The 17,605-nt window shown below is 43.1% G+C and overlaps 1 protein-coding gene across 2 annotated transcripts in view; it reads left to right on the forward strand.

Moving 5' to 3' along the window:
* UBN1 (ubinuclein 1) overlaps positions 1–17,605 on the forward strand; it is a 31,896-nt gene continuing 14,291 nt past the window's right edge. The window contains exons 1-7 of one of the 2 annotated variants that reach the window (XM_021712332.1): positions 1–155; positions 4,467–4,754; positions 8,364–8,450; positions 8,924–9,019; positions 9,377–9,511; positions 10,226–10,329; positions 11,017–11,455. In XM_021712332.1, coding sequence (XP_021568007.1) covers positions 4,506–4,754; positions 8,364–8,450; positions 8,924–9,019; positions 9,377–9,511; positions 10,226–10,329; positions 11,017–11,455 — 1,110 coding nt within the window. In that variant the 5' untranslated portion in view covers positions 1–155; positions 4,467–4,505. Of the gene's footprint in view, positions 156–305; positions 336–4,466; positions 4,755–8,363; positions 8,451–8,923; positions 9,020–9,376; positions 9,512–10,225; positions 10,330–11,016; positions 11,456–17,605 lie in introns of those variants that run through there. The other variant, XM_008058034.1, reaches the window with a different exon arrangement.

A 17,605-nucleotide genomic window follows, 5' to 3' on the forward strand; every position in this document is an offset into this window, starting at 1 on the left:
GGGGGCCCGGCCATGGACCGCGGCACGGGCCGGCCGCCCGCCCGGAGGCAGGGCCCGGGAGCCGGCCGCTAGCGGCGCCGGGGGCCGGGGCCGGGGCCGGCATGAGGACCGCCGCGGGGGGACGTCTGTGGCCCGCGTCGGCGCTGGGGACAAAGGTGCGTGCGCTTGTCGGGACCGGGCTCTCACGCTAGCTTCGCGGCAGTTGGCACTTTTGGAGAAGTTGTGACAACCGGAAGACGGATGCCGAGCGTCGCCGGGACGCTCGAGACGGAACCGCTGGCTGGGACCTGCTCCCCGCGGCCGAGCGCGGCGCTGCCCGAGCTTCAGCAGACCAGGTAGAGGCGGAGTTCCGCTCAGGGTCCCCATCCCGGTCGCAGCCTGCGCGGTGGCAGAGTCCGATTGACCTGGCTTGCTGCCTGCCGGACCTTTCAGGAGTCTCCGCCTGCTTGAAGGTCCGCACGCGGGTCCTCCAGGCGCCGTGTCACTCCGGGGCTTTGGTTGTCGGCGCGTGGGGTTGTCCCGCAGGCTGGTTTCTCTGGGGACCACGGTTTCCTTGAAAGACCGTGAACTAGCAGCAGGGACGGTCGCTTACTGCGTGTGTGTTTTTAGGATAAACTGACCTTGACAGCGTGTTTTAAGATTCCAGGACATAATGAAGTTCAGCACATGTTTCTAATTTTAAAATTCTGAGTGTTTGAGGAATAGAAGGACGTGTTGACAACGAAAAATATGAAATCTGGAGCCAACGTGGCCTCGAACTTAGAGGCATGCCCAGTCACGTCAGGAACAGGGCAACGAATGTATTGTCTAAAGTTATCCTGGAAGTTCTAGCCAATGCAATAAGACACGAAACACAAATAAGAAATAAAATTTTTCAGAAAAAGGAAGACAAAATTCTCATTTCTGTGGATGACAGGACTGCCTATTTTGGAAAAAAAAAAAAAAAAAGAGACGTTAGAATAAATAAGAATTCAGTGACTGATTATAGAATCTGCATACACAATTTAGTTTTTCTGTTTCACCAAAAACCAGTTTGAAAATATAATGGTTAAAAGGATGTATTTGCAGTAAGAAAAGTTATGCAATTACTAGGAGTAAGCCAAGATTCAAAGGAGGCCAGCATCTTCTCAATAATATCAGTTGAGGTTTTTTAAGAGGGATGTTTTTGTGTGTAGAATTCTGTATGTAGACAAGTGTTTAACTCATAAAGTTGAGTACCTATAAACTGAGCTATTTTTAAGACTTTTAAGTTTTACTCACAAATCTTGTTTTATTTACAAATTTAAGAACATTTTATATAAAAACAAACTTGATCTTTGAAAAAGGTTCAATTAAGGCACATTTAGCAGGTTATATTCCCTTGAACTAACTCTTTTACTAAGCTAATTCTCTTAAATGTTTTAAACACTTAAATCTTTATATTTTTCATTCTCTCAAATACTTTACACTTTTTTTTTTTTGAGTTGGAGTTTCACTCTGTCACCCAGACTGGAGTGCAGTGGCCGCTCCCGGCCACCGCAGCCTCGACCTGCTGGGCTCCAGCGATCCTTCCGCCTCAGCCTTCCAAGTAGCTGGAACTACAGGCGCACCCTACCACACTAGGCTAATTTTTTGATTTATTGTAGAGATGAGGGCCCGCCAAGTTGCCCAGGTGGGTCTTGAACCTGCAGACTCAGGCAATCCACTCTCCTTAGCCTCCCAAAGCACTGGGATTACAGGCTGAGCCACCAAGCCTGCTAGTACTTTACACTTCTAAAGAGATGAACTTACAAACTTAATAGTAAAATCTTTCCAAGGATTTAAGGAACTCTTGTAAGTCCAATAAACTTTAAATTTAAGTCAGGTTCTTTTAAATGTGTAAATACTTTTGATGTTATATTAAGCATTTCAAATTAAAATTGTAAGTCTGGCAACATTCTTTAGTATGTCTGATGCTCTTAAATGTTTCAAAGGGCTTAGTAACATTAACACATTATCATAATTGTAAAACAACCTTTGGGTTTTAACACTAACTTCTAAGTGTTAATGTTCCGTAGGTTTGATTTACTATATCCTCTAGTCCTATTTCTATATCTTCTGGGGCTTTCAGAGTCACTTATATAACTGAAATCCATCTAGGATTGAATTTGCAGTCTCTGAAACTTGAACTGAGATAAGTTTGTAAGTTACTGCCTGGACAGGGGCACTAGGACCTGGTTACCACTTCCACACTGACCTTCCTACCTCACATTGGTTAATTTCCTCTTTCTGCTGGAAGACTGTGCCTGCTCTGTCAGTGGGGGACCTATCAGCCTTCAGTTGGGATTTGTTTTCACAACCCAGTGCTTCACAAATGTCCTGAGGGCCTTGAATGTTTCTTTTAGGGGAATCTCTTTCAACATCTCAGTACTTGTTGGTAGATGGTCTTTGCACTGCCAGCCTGTTTTACTGCTGATCACTTTGCAGCCTGATAGAATTATTTTAACTCTTTGTTTTTAGATATTTTGTTTCTCATCTGGCCTTATGGATTGTAATTTTGTGCTCATAATGGGAAGAATGAGTGTTACATATATACAAATACTTCTACATATAATAGGTATATACAGATTTTCTTGAATTAATTCATATTTGTGATTTATTTAACTTAATACAGTGAACTTTTTTTTTTTTTTACAAAAAAAATAAAACTTACTACAGTGAACTTTTTGAGGGAACCTGCCAAAATAATACACAGGGTAGAATAGTGAAGTATTATTATAAAATAATAATAAAGGTGGACTTTTAATTCAGAATATTAAAATATACCATGAAACTTTCTAAAACTGTACAGTACTGGTTAAAGAATCTCTGAATACTAGATTAGTAGATGGATTTTAGAAATAGACCTTAGGTATCTCCACATGGTATCTCCACATGATCCATACCAAATCAGTGGGGAAAGAAGGTATATTTAGTGATTGCTGCTGGGAGGAAATCAAGCAAGAACCTCTCCTTATACCTTACTGCACAGTAAACTCAATTGGAGTTAAAGAGTTAAATGTGAGAAATATGTGCATAAAAAACCACTTAGGAGCTTTTGTGTGTGTGTGTGTGTGTGTGTGTGTGTGTCAGGGTCCACTCTATTATCTGGGTTGGAGTGCAGTGGCACAATCATGGCTCACAGCAGCTTTGACCTCCTAGGCTCAGGCTATCCTTCTGCCTCAGCCTCCCGAAGTAGCTGGGACTATAGGCACACACCACCATGCCTGGTTAAGTTTTTATTTTTTTTGGTAGCGTCTTGCAATGTTGCCTAGGGTGGTGTCAGACTCCTGGGCTCAAGCAGTCCTCCTGCCTTGGCCTCCCCAAGTGCTGGGAATATAGGCGTGAGCTACCACACCTGGCTCATATAGGTAAATTCTTGTATAATGTGGTTGGAGAAAAACACTTAGGCATAAAAGAAATGGGAGGAGTCATAGGGGAAAAGAGCCTAGTTTTGACTGCACAAAGAGTTAACATTTCTTTCATCATACCTCACTCTAAGCAAAGTTAAACAGTAAATAACAAAACAGGAAAAAGCACTTATAAAAGCGTTATGTATCTATAATGCATAATTTAATAACCTGTATAATATCAAGAACCCTTACAAGTCATAAGAAAATCATAATTTCTTCAGCATTCTCTGATGGTTGAATGCTTCCATAATCTTTCTTATACAAAACTGCAGCGAATATCCTTATTTATTGGTATGGTAGAAAGTTCATGTTAGAATGTACATTTACAAAAGCAAGACACAAAATTATACTTGAAGCACACATAAAACATATATGTATAGCATGTACTAGCATATTTGGAATTCTGGGATTCAAAATCTATTTTGATTATTCCCAAACAGCTTTGAAGGTGTTTGACATGTGATAATTTGTTAATCTGCCAAGGCCAGTGTTTGGTGTGCAGGAGACTAGTGCGCAGGATAGGAGTATGTAACTTTGTTAGGAAGGTGAGCCTAGCTACACCTCTCCTGAGTCACTGGTTCTTTACTATCCTAGGGTAGACAATACCTTTTGTTAGCTGATAAAAGCCTTATTGTAAAGAACAGCCCCAAATGAAAGTAAACTGATGAAAATAAAAAGTCTTAAGAAAGATCATCCTCAGCCTGAAAAAAAAGTGTTGGATAGATTAGGTGGAAAATAGTTAATATTCTTTAGTGGTCTTTGCAATTTTGAGGAGTTCTAAGGCTCTGTCAGTATGGGTTCTCTAAGGCCCAGGACCTAGTGTGGAAACATAGAAAAAAAAAAGACTGGGAGGAAGTATGCTAACCAGTGACTATCTCTGAATGATATTGATGAAAAAGTTTTAGGGTGACTATTAAAGCAGAAAAAAGCATGAAGTAGCAATTAAAATAAATTGAACAATGAAATCCTTTTAAACTTAAATCTGTGTAATTGGACAGGAAAATTGTTACTGTTACCATCTTTGTTTGACCTGGCTCTTCTTTTCAATGTTAACAGAAGCCATGCAGTGACACCCTCTAGGACTTGTTGGTAGCCATGTCGGAGCCCCACAGGGTCCAGTTCACCTCTCTCCCAGGTTCCCTGAATCCTGCATTTTTGAAGAAGTCCCGGAAGGAGGAGGTTGGGGGAACAGAACAGCATCAGGACTGTGAGCCGGCTGCGGCAGCTGTTCGGATTACACTCACCCTCTTTGAACCAGATCACAAACGCTGCCCAGAGTTCTTCTACCCAGAGCTGGTGAAGAATATACGAGGGAAAGTGAAAGGCCTTCAACCCGGAGACAAGGTACACTCCAGTGTCCTCCAAGGGACAGGTGTCAGTGTGTGCACATGAGACTTTGTAGTAGGGAAGCAAGACAAGTGAGGCTTGGGCTGTCCCAGGATGACATCATTCACCCAAGGCAAACACACAGTTTGCTGGTCTTGCCTCTGGGTATGAAGGGAGAGAAGACTTTCTAGTACCATTCTCCCAACTTAATGTTAAGGATAAATGTATGGCGCATAAAGGCTAATTTGAATTATGGCTAATTGATACACATTTTTAAAACAACAAACTTTTCTGTGCCAAGGTTATAAGTGTTAACTGCCACTGAGGCCAGTTTCTGACTTCCAGTGTTGGGATTCCCACACTGGACATTTTACTTTTCCAGGTGAGTCCTGTCCTCTGCCTTATGTAAGTGTAGGCAAAAAAAAAAAAGTCTGCTCATCTCGTCCAATAGCAGTAATATTCTCTGTGGTTCCTCTATCTGGATGAATACAAACTTGTTTCTGCCTTTTAAAAAACATTTTTACTTTATTTTTTGCCAGAATTTGTAGACTATAGGGCATTTGAAAATCAGTTCAGTTTTTAAACAGTTTATTTTCCTGGCAGATTTGTTTTACTTTTTCACATGGAATTTTCAAACATGCACAGACATAGAGAACATAGTATTAGCAGTACCCGTATGCCCACCAAACAGCTTCAAGTAGTACTGTTGTTTTGGCAATTAACATTTGCAAATTTTTACAGACTTTTAAATTGAATCGTACATAAGAAAAGTGCACATTTGATAAATGTACACCTTGATGGATTTTCACAAACTCAGCATACCCATGTGATTTGCACCTGGGACACAGGATTATAACATTTACTAAGACCCAGAAACCCTTCTCCTTGCCCTCCCAGAACACTACCCTAATGCTCATGGGCAAAACACTGCCTTGATAGCTGGCAACTTAGATCAGTTTTGTATGGTTTTATATTTTATATAGATGGAATCATAGAGTATGAGTAGGGGCTAGGTGGAGAGCGTTTTTAAAGCACCTATCATATAGCTGTGCACTATGCTAGACTTTGAGGAAAAGATAAGAGGGCCCCACACAGGCAGCATTTTGATCTCTAGAGGGGCTCTTATGAAATGGGGATGAAGCTAATACTTGGGCCGCAGGAAGCTGAGGGTGGAAGGAGATCATATCAGTGAAGTTTCTAGAGAGTGCCTCAGTGCCAAGTGCTCAGTAAGTCTCATTCATAGTTGTGCTCTTTAAGGGAGAAGTATGTTTGGTTAGAAGGCTTACCCGCTCTTCTTTGCTCAAATAAGATGTGTTTCCTTGACTGAGGCCTGATTGCTGGAATGGAAGCCATTGAGTCTGTATCAAGGGTCAGCTTGTTGTAAGAGGGTCAGGGGGCAGGATGAGAAAAAAAGAATTTCAAATCTGTTCACAACCCCTTTCCTAGTAGCTGCGGTGTTCCATAAGAGGCAGGAATTGGCTAATGTATTTATTTATGGGTTCAAACCAAATCAGCAGGTCAGCTGAAATTAGAACTCCAGTACTCTTTTAAAGACTCTAGGCGCCCATCTATATTGCAGAAAAAAATGCATGGAGTGTACACTGAAAGCTGCATTCATTTTCGGGGATTCACTCGTAGACTTCAGGTTTAGAGCTCCTGAGTCATTGTGGGTCTACTCTGCAGCACTGAAAGTACAATAAAGTCCGACACATTTGTGCCTTACTTCACTTAGCATATATGTCTTACTGTGTGACAGCATTGTGCTATACATTGAGGACTGTATAGAAGTGGAGAAGATGCTGTACCAGCAACTTGTGATCTTGTAGATATTTTAGGATAATTATGCTAATACAGGTAACAGAAGTGACAGTGGTCATTGTTAAGTCTGGTACAAATACAGGCCTGGAGGGCTTGGATGGAGGAGAGCTTACATCCTGGATGCTGTATTTGGACAGAGCTGGAGCTTCATGCAGTCAGGAAATAGGAGTTACTGGTAGATGACTGTTGGCAAGTCATTAAGTAGTACATGTTAAATCCAGTACTGCTCAAAATTGGTGGGATTTCTTACAATTATTTTAACCACTCAAGTTACATGTGATCTTTGTAGAAAAATTAGAAGATACACATAAGCACACTTTTTAAAGACCAGCCATTTGTGGTCTGTTCATTATACGAGAGAGGACCCAGAAAAATCCAGAATTATTTTTTGGAGTGTGGGCCCCTTGAAATACAGGCTTCCCCCACTAGGTAAGTGTTCTAGAAACCCATCAGCACCAGCTAGTGTTGTAAGAGGCTGTGTTTGGCTTCAGTTAATTTTTTTTTTTGAGATTGTTTCCATGTGTTTGCCCATTTCATGATAGGTGATTTATGAACGCACCTGCCCACACCTTGTTGAGTGTTTAGCAGTTTTTGACCAAAAATGACATGACCCCCATTCTCTTTCCTCCCTATTTAACTGATCTTACCCCGAGTGACTTTTTTGTTTCCCTGGATGAAAAAAGTTGTCAAAGGGAAACATTTTTGCTGATGTGGAAGAGGTGAGACAAAAAAAGGCAGCACTAAAAGGCATCAAAATTGTTAAGTTTAAAAACTGCTTTGAGCAGTGGAAAAAGCATCTCAGTAGGTATATTGCATCAAATGACGAAGAATTTGAAGATAATTAAAGTGTAAACACGTAAGAATAAATACACAATCTTTTATAAATTCTGAGGTTTTTTGGATCCCCTCCCATACATATGTTCTGTAATATCCCATTAGACACACACACACACACACACACACACACACACACACACACACACACCCACACCCCACCCACACCCACACCCACCCACACACCATAAATTATCTTGATTTCATTAGGCAAAGATGGGAGGGTAAGATAACAAAGTTTTGTTTTCAAGCAATCATCCAGCCTTTAGTGTTTTTTGATCTGCCTTGAAGTCTTAAGCATATTTGGTACAGGAGTCCTATTAAAGTTAAAATTCTTTGGCCAAGAATCTTAAGACCCACCTCTGGGAAGTTTACTTGGTAAGAAAGATGCAAGAATGAGCTTATAGAAGAAGTGAACATTGGAAGACTATGTGAAAATACTTGGAGCGCACTGAGACTGTAGGACAAGAGAAGATGACAGATCATAAAGATAGGCTTTTAAGGATAGGGAATGCTGTGAACATGGGCTTGACTTTGGTAGTTCTACATTTGGTGGGTTCTTAACCCTTTTGAGCCATGGGCTATTTTGGAAGTCTGGTGAAACCTGTTGATGCCTTCTTAGAATGTTGTTAAATGCATAAAGTGAACTTTAGGGTTACAAAGGAAATCACCTATTTGAACACAGTTGTGCTGTGGCTGAGCCTCTGTTACTAAAGGCTGAGTTCAAGCCCAGTCCCGTGTGCTGTGGTGGGTCATTGGAGGCATTTGGTCAAGTTTTGTTGAACTACACAAATAGAAATTTAACTTTCTTAAACAATTAAGACAAACACTGATGAGATGGTTCCATGTATACTACCTTGCCCTTTTCTGAAAAACAGCTTTTGTTATGCAGTTTACAGGTGTTGAGTAGACAGTGAAGGTTCTATGACTAGGAATACAGGAATATTTTGTAACTTATTTCTTGTCTCATTATAGAAGAAAGATCTCTCGGATCCTTTCAATGATGAAGAAAAGGAAAGACATAAGGTGGAGGCCCTTGCCCGGAAATTTGAAGAAAAATATGTAAGCTTTCTCTCTTGAGCAACAGAACCACTTAATTGGGTGGGAGAGGTTTCCAGACATTTCCATCTTCTGTTAGTGGATTATCATGTAATCAACGTTGATCTGGAAGTAACCATAGAGCTTGGAGAGAACAGAATGCAGTTAAATGCGTTAAGGTACAGAAAAGGCGTGAATGGCAGAGCTGTGTGTGGAGCCAGCTGGAGAGGTAAACAGGAAGGGCCCGTCACCTGCTTTAGAAGGAATATTTTGTAGAGGAATGAGAGGCCTTTGAGTCCACACTTCTGCTTCAGCCATTTTATGCAGATACAAATCTGTCCCATGTGAAAAGTTTTTCAGGAAAGGAGGTTTAGGGGTTTGTGTGCTAGAGTGTCACTGTGTATTACAGTTTTGATCACTAGCTGATGAAGTTCAAGGCAACAGCTAATTCTGTGTATTTATCAAAAAGCATGTGATCTATTGCTTTTAAATTTTAGGGTGGAAAGAAACGTAGAAAAGACCGAATACAGGACTTGATTGATATGGGGTATGGTTATGATGAATCCGATTCCTTCATCGATAACTCTGAGGCGGTAAGTAGCTGATGAAAATTTGATATCAGAGCCATCACACCTTAGCTGCTTTGGGTGATGGCCAGGAAGGTGGGGATGGGGTCAGAGCGGGCATACCACTTCCTGACACAAGGCGATCAATAGCAGCACTGCTGACAGGAGGAAGTGACATTCTTGATTTGGGCTTTAGTTTCCTCATCTGGAAGTGATGACCAGATCTTAGCCACCTGTTAGCTCAGACATCCATGATTGACCAGAAAGATGTGTTAGCTTTCTGTGGGAAACATTGTAGAAACAGTCACGTATCTCTAGACCTGTTCTACACCTTTGAACTGTAGAATCAGGACGTGGAGCTGATGGTTTGTTTCCCCCCTTCAGTATGATGAGCTTGTTCCTGCTTCTTTGACTACAAAGTATGGAGGATTTTACATTAACTCGGGAACCCTGCAGTTTAGACAAGCATCAGAATCTGAGGATGACTTCATTAAAGAAAAGAAGAAAAAATCTCCAAAGGTTAGAATGTGCTTGCTTTTGGATTTCAGAAATGCTTTTTGACGTATCCCTATCAGACCAGTAGGTGATTCGCCAGAATATGCGACGGTTTAGGCTGGCCTAAGAGGCTGATGGAAAGGCAAAGCTGTGCAAGGTTGACGGCTCACCTCACGCACGTGCCCCGATGAGGACACGTGGACCTGGGGGTCTATTCAGCTCTCAGTCATTGTGTCCATGTCACGTGACATCCCCGCCGGCTCAGCAGGGGTCATTTCTGGTGGTGGTCTCAGGATAGAAACAAGATCAGTGAAGGGTGTGGGGTGAGGGAGTGTGCACCACCTGCCAACCTCTTCTGTGGACACGTAGAGGACTTCAGTTCTCAGGCTATCAATCCCACTGCTAACACACCGCCTAAGACCAGTGTATTTTAAAAGCTCTCTACCACTGCCTGTGTGTTCCAAATGAGAGGTAGGGCACACATGTAACTATTTCAAACTAGAAAGGTTTCAGGCTCCAGAATGGCCACTGTTGTCTCAGCCCTGGATGTTTCCAGGAGATGCTGTCAGTGGGAATGCTGTGGGTTTGTGTCCAGGGACTGATCTGAGAGCTTTTGTTCGTGAAGGAGGTAAGACAGGTCTCAGGATGAGCCCCGGGAGGAGCAAGGCCAGTGCTGTGGAGTGCACTTGCTCCCGAAGTTAGGGAGCCGTGTAACTGTGCCTTGTCTTTAATTCTCAGAAGCGGAAGTTGAAGGAAGGTGGTGAGAAGATAAAGAAGAAGAAAAAAGATGACACTTATGACAAGGAGAAGAAATCGAAAAAGTCCAAGTTTTCCAAAGCCGGGTGAGAGGCAGCAGCTTCTTTGCTAGGATAAAGCCTGACTGTTAGGGCAGGACACCCAGGAGCTGACTCACCTCCTCCCACAGCTGCAGAAGAGGCAGTAGGGCCCGGCCTTCCTGTCCTCCCTCATGCCTCCCGCGGTGCCATTCTGGGAATAGACGCTCACCTCTCTGTGTGTCAGATAGTTCCACTGTCAGTGTTGGCAGCTATTTCTGTCACTGTGTGACTGCTGATGTTTCTTGTTCTCTTGGGCACTCCTCTCTGCCCCAGTTCTCTTCCTGTCTCTGCTGTTTTTCTGTCTTCTGTGGTCTTGCTTCCTTCTCCTCACTTGGTCTCACTCCAGCTGCTCTTCAAGTTGCTGCTGTTCTCTGCTGCTCCTGCTTTCTCCCTTTAAATACTTTTCTTGCTTCCCCCCTCTGCAACCTTTTATTTCAGCCTGGCAGTGGTTTCTAAAAACCCATCGGAAATTTAGCATTATGTGACACTGTGTTGCTAACCTATGTTAACTCTTAAGCTTTGGTCTCAGCAAGAACGAGCTCCATATGCCAAGAGGAGGGAGGAGTGATAACAGGGTGGACTGTGACTGAGGTTCTTCTGGAGACCATGGCCCTGGGAGCAGGGTGAAGGCCTCTTGAGTTTCCCTCTGGAGGTGTCTTGCAGCCTGAGTGACCAGTTCCCTCTTGCTTGCAGCTTCACAGCCCTCAATGCCAGTAAGGAGAAGAAGAAGAAGAAATATTCTGGGGCTTTAAGCGTTAAAGAGATGCTAAAGAAATTCCAGAAGGAGAAAGAGGCTCAGAAGAAAAGGGAGGAAGAGCACAAGCCGGTGGTGGTGGTGGCAGCGGAAGCGCAGGGCCTGCGGGAGTTGGAGGGCACCACTGACCCCTTGCTATCACTCTTTGGCTCTACTTCTGACAACGACTTGCTCCAGGCGGCCACAGCCATGGACTCGCTGACAGATTTGGATTTGGAGCAGCTGCTCAGTGAGTCTCCAGAAGGAAGCCCCTTCCGTGACATGGATGATGGAAGTGATTCCCTTGGGGTGGGATTGGACCAGGATTTCAGGCAGCCCTCCTCTCTCCCTGAAGGCCTGCCAACACCCCTGGAGAAGCGCGTTAAGGAACTGGCTCAGGTATGGTGACACAGTGTGGCTGGGCTTTCCTGGAAGTGGTTTGGGCAGATTGCCACTGATGCTCCACATATGTTGTTCGATACCCAGAAAAACCCTTAGTGAGTTGGCAGTTAGAGTGTCAACTTTTTCTAAGCTCTCTCCTCAACCCAAGTGGGAAAATGGTGGAGGCCTGGCCCATCAGGCATCACTCCTAGGCCTTTCTTTCTTTCTTGACTTGTGGAAAATTTACTTTTAGGGAGATTTTTCTCTGTTTTCTGCTTGTCCGTTTCCTTTCATCACGTTGATCTTTCCTTTTGTGAGATAGATGCACATTGATGTTGGCAGTAGATAGCTGAGACAGAAAGTCATCTTAGTATTCTTTTGGAGGCTTTGAGAATTCACAAAACTTTGCAAACATCTGAGTTACCTATGGAGTATATATTTTGTTGCCTCTGGGTTTTAGTTGTTCCCTTGCGGTGTGAATCATCAAAGTTAGGTAGTGATTTACAGGAATGTCTGTGTTGTGATAAATAAAATGAGCTTAACTGTAAATGCCTCACTGGAAACAGCCACCACCTCTTTTAGAATAGAGCAGCTGTTGCTGCCCTTGTCCTCTGGTGACTGAGAAGAATTATCAAGTGTTGAGAGCTGTCCGTTCAGTAATGTATTTCCAACTATAAGACAAGCATGGATCGTTAGTTGTGATGGCATTTACTTTTTTTTTTTTTTTTTTTTTTGAGTTGGAGTCTCACTCCGTCGCCCAGGCTGGCATGCAGTGGCATGCTCACGGCCACCCCAGTGTTGACCTGCTGGGCTCTGACAATCCTTCCCCTCCCCTCAGCCTTCCAAGTAGCTGGAACTATAGGCACGAGCTACCATGCCTGGTTAATTTTTTGATTTATTGTAAAGACGAGGTCTTTACCATGTTGCCCAGGCTGATCTTGAACCTGCGGGCTCAGAAAATCCTCTTGCCTTGGTGACATTTACCTTTTGGTTAAAATCTTTACCTTAGGCATCATGACTTATAGTGTACCTCAGCAGCATTTATACTCACCAGGTGTACATTTAAACCAGTGATTCTCACAGTATTTTAGGATCGCTGTTATGTGTCATCTCCCTCATGTTTTAGGTTAGGGCAAATTGTTAACCACTGCTACAAATGATTTTCTCACTTCCAAAAAGTATTTGAACATTATGTGGTGCAAATAGAGCATCTTACTCAAATCTCTAACTTACCTTTGCTAGCTTGTGTGCAGTGTTAGACATACAATATTCTATTTGTAATGATTTTTGAATTGTGCCATATCAGGGATTCAAAGTATATCTTAACATGATATTGAGGCAGAAGGAGTGGAATCTGAACTGGGCGTGTTGGAGCCTACTGTCCTATATTTGCTCTCAGAATTTGTATTTTAAAAAAAATACACTAATTACTCTTTGTTATCTGCAATCCTGTGGTTTGTAATCAAATTGTTTCGTAGCCTGTGAAAGTCGTGTTAAATAACTTAAGTTAGGTTTATGTGACAGTAGCGAATCTTTTTTTTTGTTTGAGTCTCACTGTCGCCCAGGTTGGAGTGCAGTGTCACGCTCATGGCCACCGCAGCCTCGACCTTTGGGGCTCAGGTGATCCTTCTGCCTCAGCCTTCCAAGTGGCTGGAACCACAGGTGTGTGCCACCGCTCCTAGCTAATTTTTTGTAGAGATTGAGGTCTTGCCAAGTTGCCCAGTCTGGTTTGAGCCCCTGGACAAAGGCAGTACTCTTGCCTAGGCCTCCCAAAGTGTTGAGATTACAGGTGTGAGCCACCGTGACCAGTGCAAATCTTTTTTTAGAGAAAAGTCAGAACAAATCTTGGATGTGACTCCACTCCCACTACAGGTTGTGTTCTAGTCTGATCATTTATTTCACTTTCCTGGGAAAGAGAGGGACAAATTTAATGGAAACCAAATGGCATAACCTAAAACAGTGTTGGGCTGTGGAGTAAGAAAGCTGTACTGAGTGGGCACCTTGTTTGGCAAGTTGTCACTCCTTAGTGATTGCCTGGAGTCAGCTCTTGTGCATGACAAAGGATTCCATAGGCAAGGTGGGTCTGGGTCCTGGTGGGGAGGTGGTGAACAGAGGAGGTTTGAAAATACAAATCAAACCGGGCTCGGTGGCTCAGCCTGTAATCCCGCGCCTTTGGGAGGCTGAGGCGAGTGGATTGCCTGAGCCTGCGGGTTCGAGACCCGCCTGGGCAGTGAGACCTCATCTCTACAATAAATCAAAAAATCAGCCAGGCGTGGTAGCGCATGCCTGTAATTCCGGCTACTTGGAAGACTGAGATGGAAGGATCCCCGGAGCCCAGCAGGTTGAGGCTTCAGTGGCCGGGAGTGGGAGCGGCCACTGCACTCCAGTCTGGGCGACAGAGTGAGACTCCAACTCAAAAAACAACAAAAAAAGAAAGTACAATTCAAGTGCAAAGTTGATACTTTCGTGTCTACCTTGCCCTTCTAATATAACTACATTAAACTGAAGAATGGGGTGGAAAGTGTATGGGAATTATCCATTATCTTGCCAACCTAAAAATAAATTGCAATTTGCATTTTCCTTTCTAGCCTCTGCATTTGTTTTTATGCAGTTGTAATTATAGTTGTGAATAATTGTTTCCTACTTTTTCACTTAATAAATTTTATTATAAAGTCCTTATCACTGTTAATGGTTACATTAAAAAGAAGGCTTATTTTAGAAAGTGACTTAATGCTACTCCATAGGGTTCCCAGGTGCTCTGTTCCAACCCAGGCCCAGTGCTTGGGATACTTGGAGTACCCCACATGTGTACACAGGTGCTCTGGACCCTCAGCCCCTATTGAGAATCTGCTGAGAAAGGTAGTCTTCCCAGAGAAAGTATGCATTTGTACACAGAAATGGCATACCACTCCAAAAGCCAAACATGGATGTATGGATCCTTAATAAAGAACCCCATCTAGATCTTGAAATGGACACTGCAATTTTAAAATTTAAATTAAGCTGGGTGTATATAACTATAATATTAGCAGTGTTATGTGTTTTTCATTTTATTATTTACTTTCCTTATTTTCCTTTTTTCCCTTTTCTTTATTTTTACAAAAAGATTTGGTTAGATTTTAAATCTTGGATCTAGTTGATAACATGTATCAATTTCTACTGCTATCTATGGAACTATCCCAAAACTTGGGCTTAACCCAGCAGTTCATTTCTCTGAACTCTAGGCTGACTGGGTGGTTTCTCTCTTGATCCTGTCTGGGCTCACTCTTGCAGCTGCATTCAGCTGGCAAGTTGACCAAGCGCTGGCAGGTCCTCTCTGTTTTCCGGTCTTTCATCCTGGCCTTCTTCAGGGCGTGGTGGTCTCAGGACAACATCTCAAGAGGGTAAAGGTAGAAGGCGTAGGGCCCTCGAGGGCCAGCCTTAGAGATTGTGTATGTCTGCCATTTCCACCACATTCTTGGTCAAAGCAAGTCTCAAAAGCAGCCCAGATCCAAGGAGTAGGAGCTAGAGTGCATCTCTCAGGGGGTTTTCCCTGGGAGGGATCTCTGGGCCTGTTTTGCAGTCTACCACAGTACCTAGCATGTTCTCAACCCAGGTGTGCTGATCCCTCAGGGAAAGATACTTTTGTTGTGGGAAACAAAGCTTCAATTTATCTTCTAATTAAATATGATATTTAAAGTTTTAAAAATAATTTTGAAGACTTGTGTAAGTTAAAGATCCTCCAAGAGGGCCACCATGGTGGTGCCTGTGTCACATTGGCCTGTTTTCCATCTCTTATTTGTACAGTACATGTATATTTGCATACTGGCCCCAGGGAGTACAGTGATTTGATGACCTCACCCTCTCTTCCCTTAGTATTCAGTGATTGAACCTTTGATCTTGGTTGTTGGAAGGTACAGGTGCTGAGAATGCTCAGGTTTGACACCCCTTTGGGTCATTGTCTTGAGGTAGTTTGCCAGCTACTCAACCTGGGCCATATGGATGTCCTGAGTCTATTTTGGTCCTCTTCAGTCAAGCATAAAATGGGGACAGTACTGAGAACAGAAGTGAAAGGGATACTATGTTGCCCACCCCTCTACTCTGCCCTCCATCATCCTCTGCAACACAAGAAATCCAGGGAGAGGTGAATTCAAGAAGAATAAGGTAGGAAAAAAACCTAACTTGTTCGATCTTTTTAAAAAAGGAAAATCATTCCAGATTTCATTCTGTTCAGCAAAACAGGTACTACAGTATATGCAATTTTAAGCCAGGTACTAAAAGGCTACAAGTTTCTTTTCTTATAATAAATGAAACCACTTATTTAAAAGACTGTTAGAACTATTGTAAGTCAACACGATTGGGGTGTTTGATTTAACTTCATTTCCTAGTTAACCTAGGATTGATTAATTTCTACAACTCCTAGGGTAAGAGTGTCTTTTCTTAGGAGTGAGGGACCTCACTTCTTTCTGGAAGCCTATCAGATGTATATCCAATTGCTCTTTTAATTAGATTTACTTTAAAATGCCATAGTTGGCTAATTATCTTAAGTATAAAACCAGACCCTCTGAGATACTGTCTATGCAATTCAAAAGGCTTCAGAAAAATCTTTTTAAAGATTATATAGGCAGAAATCTTCTAGAACATTGGAGAAATGGCTATCTAAAAATAACGTTTGACTGGAAACTGAAGCTGTTGATGGGTCTGACGAACAGTGTGGCATTTAGAATACATGTTAAAGTAATTAGAGTGAATTAATGTGAGGGTGCTTCTGCATCTTGTAACCAGCAGTGCAAGCTTAAGCAAAAGAATGACTCGGAGCCGGGCTCGGTGGCTCAGCCTGTAATCCCACGCCTTGGAAGGCTGAGGTGAGTGGATTGCCTGAGCCCACAGGTTCGAGACCCGCCTGGGCAACTTGGCGAGACCTCATCTCTACAATAAATAAAAAATCAGCCGGGTGTGGCAGCCCACACCTGTAATTCCGGCTACTCGGAATGCTGAGGCGGAAGGATTGCCAGAGCCCAGCAGTTGAGGTTGCGGTGACCGGGAGTGGCCACTGCACTCCAGTCTGAGCGACAGAGTGAGACTCCAACTCAAAAAAAAAAGAATGACTTGGTTTCATTTTCTCTCAGCCTAATATAATTCCGGTATGTTCCACCTGCCAAGGTAGAATTCTGAATGCTTCTGAAAGTATAACAGATTGGCACATAGATGGGTTAAAACTCATGTCCTTTCCTTTTTTTGCATTACCTACCTGTGCATTTCATCCGTTATATCTCAGGCCTCAGGGTTGTTCCCTAGACAGGGCATCTTTAGAAGCTGGAGGGTTTTTTTTTTTTTCCATATTTGCATATCTTCTCCAAGTTATTGTTGATTGGTAATATCAAACAATCAGCAATAGCTTTTCTTCCTCTGGTGTGTCTTCTTCCAGTGATATCTGTTCATTTGTTCACTTAGTCAACATTTTCTAACTATTTGTCACATAATAGTCAACATTTTCTAACTATTTGTCACATTTGGCAGCCGTGGGGTTTCTTGGTGAGTGGGATTCCATTCTTGCCCTCTGTGTGCCTGTGTGAGTGGACTCGTAGACGTGCGAGCAGCAGGCAGTGGGACAAGCAGGCTAAATAGACAGGTGGGCAGCCAGACTCAAGGGGCTAACAGAGAAGCTCTGAGGGGATACATGAAGCGGACTGGAGGCCACAGGCTTGGCTGGCCTCCAGGTAAGACGGCCTTAGAATGAGGTGGGGAGCAGGGCAGAGGGTGGGGGAGTTGGTGGCAGCTGACCAGATCCTGGCAGACTTTCAGTGCCATGTGAAGGAGCTTGGGTTTGCTTCTAGGCTTGGAAAGAGCAGCTCAAGGATTCTAAAGGAAAGAGAGGACAGATTTAAGAAGGTTGGAGTTGTGATTATTAGAAGTGATGAATACGGGAAGAAGAGTAGAAGCCAGTGGGTACCAGTACGTCATCCCTGCACACACACACACACACACACACACACACACACACACACACACGTACATACAGTTTTTTTGTTTTTTGTTTTTTTTGAGTTGGGATCTCACTCTGTCACCCATACTGGAATGCAGTTCATGATCATGACTCACTACAGCCTTGACTACGGGCATGTGCCACCATGCCTGGCTAATTTTTTGTTTTTTTTTTCCATAGAGAAAATCATATAAGGTCTTGCTTTG

The sequence above is a fragment of the Carlito syrichta genome, unplaced genomic scaffold (assembly GCF_000164805.1).
Source record: "Carlito syrichta isolate Samal-C Ts95f unplaced genomic scaffold, Tarsius_syrichta-2.0.1 Scaffold303189, whole genome shotgun sequence".
Classification (NCBI taxonomy): Eukaryota; Metazoa; Chordata; class Mammalia; order Primates; family Tarsiidae; genus Carlito; species Carlito syrichta.